Below are 6,213 nucleotides of genomic sequence, written 5' to 3'. Positions count from 1 at the left end.
GTAAGCTTTCGAGCAAAGCCTTCCTATCTCCATGTCTGTCTGTTTTTACCGACTTGTGTTCTATTACTGTTGTTCTAATTGTAAAGCGCAACGGAATATGCTGCGCTACTGTATATAAGAAACTGTTAATAAATAATAAATGTACAATACAGTACAGTAGAGTACTGTAGACTACAGTACTTACCAGGCTCCCCTATCTCCTCCTCCTCCTCTGCCTGTGTATTAATAATGAAGCAGTCTGTGTGTTAAAGATAACAAGTATTGTAAAATTAAAATATTACAGTAATACTGTAGGAAACTAGTGTGTATGTAACAATAATAATGATTACCACTTCCGGAGCTTCCTTGTTCCTGCTTCTGGGTGGGTAAGGCATGCTCCTGGGTGGGTGGGGCACATGGTACTGTGGAAAAATAACACTAACATAAGCTGCTGTACAGTACATCAATACGACATAACAGCGACACGATTAAGCAGCACCAGCTACACCAGAGAGGGCACCCGGTCACGTGACTGAAGACCAGGAAGTGACTGACGACTACGATCGGAAGAGAAGCACCGAGGAGAGAGCCTGACACTGATGCGGTTAGCAGCGGAGGAGTAGAATCAAGGTGAGTCTCTGTAGGTGGATGGAGTGCAGCAATGAATCGCTCTGAGAGCGATCGCTGTGCGTGTATTCTCCCCCCCCCAAGACAGGCAGTGAACCCAGGCTGACCGGTCTCCGGCGTGTGACTGAACACAGTCACAGTGCCGGTGACGGGAGCCAGGGGGAAAAGCCAGTCCGGAGTCCCTCTTCTTTGATTTTATCCTCCAAAACTGTCTAAAGCTTCCAATAAGGCATATATCCTATAAGTGCATTAATTCACATACAGACCAGCGGGACACCGCAGTCTGGATTTTAAACTGACGGACCTTTTTTTCTTCTTCTTTTTTAAATTTTTTTTTCCTTCAGTTATAATTTTTTTCTTCCACCTTTTGTTTCCAAACAACATCCCCAAGAGGTACTGTGCCCCTGGACATTCAGTTTATTACTTAATTAAACACAGCACAGCATGCTCAATATGCTCAGTTTGGACAATTTATTATAACAGAGTTTCAGAACCTCGTTACTAACAACTTATATTGCAATATAATAAACGTTAATTGTGCAACGTATTCAAACAGTGCATTATTTGTTTATACATATATATCCACTGATAACTAGAAATCGGGGTTGAGCGCAGTTTAAACACACATTTGGACAATGAAATACAGTACTGTAAATAATGCATAAAAATAAATCCTAAAATATCATAAGATATGCTGGCATTCGGGATGCTGGTGCTCAGTGTCCCGATGATGGCATCCCGAATGCGAAAATACCAAATGTGAAAATCCCCACAGGGGTTTGTTAAGTATAGTACACCCTCCCCTCTAACCAAAAACCTACCCTCCTGCAGCCTAAACCTAACCCTTTGTGCTTAACCCTAATACCCCATAGGTGGTGCCTAAACCTCATGCCCGCAGCCTAACCCTAACCCTACTCACTCCCTATCATAACCCCCACATTAGGAATGCCAGCGCTCAGTATCCCGACGATGGCATCCTGAATGCAAAAATCCCAATGTAACTGACAAGTGACATTGTACTACCAACTTGCAAATGCTCCAGGAAGTCTAATATGGGCTGTTGGTCTCTGGTGAATCACATGGTCCAGGGCTGGCGTCCATTGGTTATAGAGTAGTCAGCTGACCTGCCAAGATGGCTGCACCCAGCAGATGGAGCTGGCAGGAGATGACCGGAAGAAGATACCAGGGGAACATGCGACAGCTGAGCAAATGGAGTAGGGCGGACCAATGGAGAATGGCAGAGAATTTGGAATCCCCGCGAGAGATGAGCTGACCACCAGGGATTTAGATGGCAGGAGGTAGCCATGGCTGGAGATCTGACACACACATCTACTTTTCTGCTAAAGGTTTCATCATGCTTTTTACATTTTAGCATTTTAGTAATAAATCTGGGCTCACTTACACAAATGAAGGAGCATTGCACTTCCACTGCCAATGTATGGTGACTTTGTGTGATTTGTATGTTCTCTGTGTGTCTGTACACATATATTTATATCTGGCCTTGTTTCCCCCATCCCCTAAAATTTGGGCATGTATTTCAATTGTGTCCCCATACACCTATCCTCAAATCGTGTCAAATAGCCCATTCTAGCACACCAAATTAAGTGACAAAGCTGTACTATGCATCCTGCCACATAGTTTTGTAGCAAATATACATATTTTTCACATCACCAATGTGACAAAAGTACAATGCATGTGGAACCTTGGAAGTGGCATCGCATGCAATTTCTGTTTGCAGCTCAGTCACTAACCTACAGATGCGTCCTCTCTTATCGATACACCTGCGTGCATATGTATGGCGGGTGCAATTATTCGTGCCCGCCCATGGTGTGGCCGTGGGTGTGTGCGCACCATGCTATTCTATGGATCATGGATGTATAAGCGCATGCATGGCAAAACATGCTGAAAATACCTGCTGGCATGGATCAGATCACAAAGTACACATTCGTAGGCAAAAAGACTGAGAACCAATAAGAGTAAGACATGCCATGCATCATTGTGCTTAATCTAAAACTTTCTATGATCTACTTTATGACAAAACACTAATCCTAAAAGCCTAACACACTATAAGCACCTTAGTATACAGCTACGGATTGAAAAAATATGCTAATTTCAGAATCAACTACAAAAGTCTGGGATTTGCTACCAATGGTGGAACGTCGGGAGTCACTTAAATTACAATTTTCCAAAAAAATGTGTTGCATATAATCCAGTTTTCAAATGACAAAATAGTAAAAAGTTTTAATCTATAGTTTCAAAACTTCTGTTTAACAAACAAATCTGTCCTTTTTGTGCAATCCCATTACGATCTATATTTGTAACATCTCTTGAGAGATTTACTAATGTCATTTTTTTCTGCCTGATATATCATTAATTAAATGAAACACTTGCAAACAAGTCTAAATCCTCAATGAATTAATCTGCCAATGACTGCAGATCTATAGATTCACATGTATATAAATAAGCCATTGCCAATTACTCATCATTCTTGCTGCAGATTTTTTATAGTTGAGTACTGTTTATGAATGTACGTTAATGATTAATGGAATATGGAGACAATATTATACTGAATTACATTTTTATAATGCAAAACATGTAAATGTATTTCTAATGTTCTAAAAATATAGATATTAGGAAACTATTTTAGTTTTAATTTAGATTACAGTGAATAAAAGACCATTAATCTAAAGTGAACCCAAGAAATTTCATGTACTGTAATATAATTTTCTAATGTAATTTGTTTGTCTTTAGGCACAATAGTTCATTTAGTGAACGTGTATATATGTACTATATATTTTCTCCATTCAGTGCTTCGTGCGTTCCTCTTTTTAGCCAAAATTCTAAATATTTTTGCTGGTTTATGTTTGATGTTTGCTTTATATGGTAATGTCACTTATTTCTTGATTTAGGCATTAGTGTTGTCGGTGCTTGTAGCTTATTTTTTATTTAGCATTTTTGATTATTATCTATATGAATTTAAGATAAGCCTTTTCAATTATGATGGGCATGTTCTCTTGCATTTTTGATTATTATGTATATGATTTTCATATCATAGTTTTAAGAGTTACTTGTTCAATAAAATTGATAAGCCTTTTCAATTATGATGGGAGCATTCTCAAGCTTATAAGTGAAATACACCGAGACTATGGTGTAGCTTGAGAAAGGAGTTGGATTCTTAGAAGAATTGATGTTGAGCCTTCACTTTATTCAGTATACAGTAAGTTCTTATCAAGTCCCCTTTGAGTGCCTGCTTCTTTGCTTTTTCTATACAAACACTTCCTTTGTTGTGTTTTTGCTGTGCACCTGGGCCCTTAAATACAGGTTAGTTTGTGCCTATCCATGTGCTGATATGTATGAACTGTATGTATGTATGTATGTATGTATGCATGTATGTGTGTATATATATATAAATATATATTTTTATATATATATATATATATATATATATATATGTGTGTGTGTGTGTTTTTGAATTCTGAATTCAAAAATACAAAGCAAAATAACATCAGTTGTGTGATGTGTTTCTTTTTGTTTTTCATCTTGAGTTTCCTGCTGGGTTCACTGCACTAATATATTTTTTCCCAATCATTTAGACTCTATTTCCATCCTTTTTTTTTTTGTACATCAAAAATTGATTACTGTTGCATTTATTTTTTTTTGTAGTGTGCAGGGACATCTATTATGTTCCAACTTTAAAATTATATTTCAAACATAAATACAAATTTAATCTACTGTATGTTAAGTTTCTCTTTAACTTCTGTATTAGGTCCATTGTCAAAACCATATCATCGATGCAAACTTTATTTCAAACTCAGTAGCCACTGCAAATTGAGTAGTGAGTGCTCCTTAGTTAAAATATACTGTGCCAAATTCATTTTACAAAAATTTTGTTTTTTTTTTGGTGTGTTTTTTATTATGATTTTCATTTCATTGCTTTATCTATTTTCAGAGAGAACCTTTGAACTTACTGGACCTCAAATAAATTAAAATAGTAAAACAGTGAAATGGTGACTATTTCAAACCACTCTCTTGTTAATCAATTCATCATCATAGGATTTCCTGATTTCTATGGTGCTCAAGGCATATTGTTTGGCCTTCTCAGTATCATCTACATCTTCACACTTAGTGGTAATGTTACAATAATCACTCTGATATGCACTCATCATCAACTCCATGTTCCCCTCTACCTTTTTGTAGCTATACTTTCCTTCCTGGAGATATGGTACACAGCCGTTACTATTCCCAAAATGCTGACAAATTTGCTGAATGAGAAGTTAATCTCATATATTGGCTGTATGCTGCAAATCTATTTTTTTCATTGTTTAGGTGCTGCAGAAACCTTTCTTCTAACAGCAATGGCCTTTGACCGCTACATGGCCATATGCAATCCACTAAGGTACCCATCCATAATGACTATTCCATGTTGTTTTCAGATGGCAGCTTGTTGCTGGGTCATAGGATTCTTTGGACCTTTAACCCAAATCATTTTGCTGTCTCGTCTTTCCTTCTGCGGGCCAAATAAAGTTGAACATATATTCTGTGACTTCATTCCACTGATGAAATTGGCATGTTCTGACAGTTCACTCAATGTCACAGTCAATTTTACTATTAACTCATTCCTTCTGTTCCTTGCCTTCACCTGCATTATCCTGTCCTACATCAAAATTATTTCTGCAGTGTTAAAAATAAAGACAACAGAGGGCAGGAAAAAAGCTTTTTCCACTTGTGTAGCTCATCTGACTGTGGTCTTCCTTTTTTTTGTCAGTGTGAGTTTTATGTACGTTAGACTGACCAAACAGAGCTCCATCAACTATGATCGTATGATGGCTGTAATTTACTCTGTCCTAACACCAATGTGTAATCCAATTATTTACAGCCTACGGAATCGAGAAATAAGAGAAATACTTAGAAAAAAAATGAATGCATTATTTTAGTGTATTTTATGTTTACAGGATTGTTTGGAAATGCTTATTCTATTTTAATGTGTCCTAATACACCTAGCATTCATAAACCATATGGTATGAGATGACTGGCGTGACTGAGACACTCTGAGAGGAGTAAAATACAGTACTCGGGCAGTACGGATGGTGTCATTATTACCATTACTGCCTCACAGCACTGAGATCATGAGTTCAAGGGCCTTAACTGTGTAAAGTTTGTATATTTTCCCTGTGCATGCATCGGTTTGCTCTAAGTAGTCTGGTTTCCTCCCACAATCCAAAATTTGAGAGGTAGGTTAATTGGCTCCTGCCAAAGACAAATTAACCCTATTGTATAATGGAGGGCATACACTATACAATTATCTGGCAGATGATATGCCAGATCTGGTTAGTTGGAATTAAAATCTAGTAATGGATGAGAGCAAATGACAAGTGACCATCTGCTCCCAAACATTGGAAAATGGACAAAAACTGTTGTTCATACAAATTGGTTAAAACTGTGATTTTAAAGCATATGTTTCGATAACTGAACAATTAAAGGATCGATTGTAGAAAATGTTTTAAATGTATTTACCACAAATAAAATCACATATAAAAATTACTACAAATTAAAAATAGCAGTGAATAAGTGCAGTATTATAATATACTCATCTGAGTATCTGGGTTA

The 6,213-nt window shown here is 37.2% G+C and overlaps 1 protein-coding gene across 1 annotated transcript; it reads left to right on the top strand.

The window, feature by feature from the left end:
• The first annotated feature begins 4,610 nt into the window (after positions 1–4,610).
• On the top strand, positions 4,611–5,540 carry LOC134980527 (olfactory receptor 6N2-like). The gene has a single exon (XM_063947377.1). The coding sequence runs from the start codon at positions 4,611–4,613 to the stop codon at positions 5,538–5,540; it is 930 nt and encodes a 309-aa protein (XP_063803447.1).
• Positions 5,541–6,213: the final 673 nt, after the last annotated feature.

This window comes from Pseudophryne corroboree, chromosome 12 (assembly GCF_028390025.1).
Source record: "Pseudophryne corroboree isolate aPseCor3 chromosome 12, aPseCor3.hap2, whole genome shotgun sequence".
NCBI classification, from domain to species: Eukaryota; Metazoa; Chordata; class Amphibia; order Anura; family Myobatrachidae; genus Pseudophryne; species Pseudophryne corroboree.
This window is presented reverse-complemented; position numbering and strand designations above follow the sequence as displayed.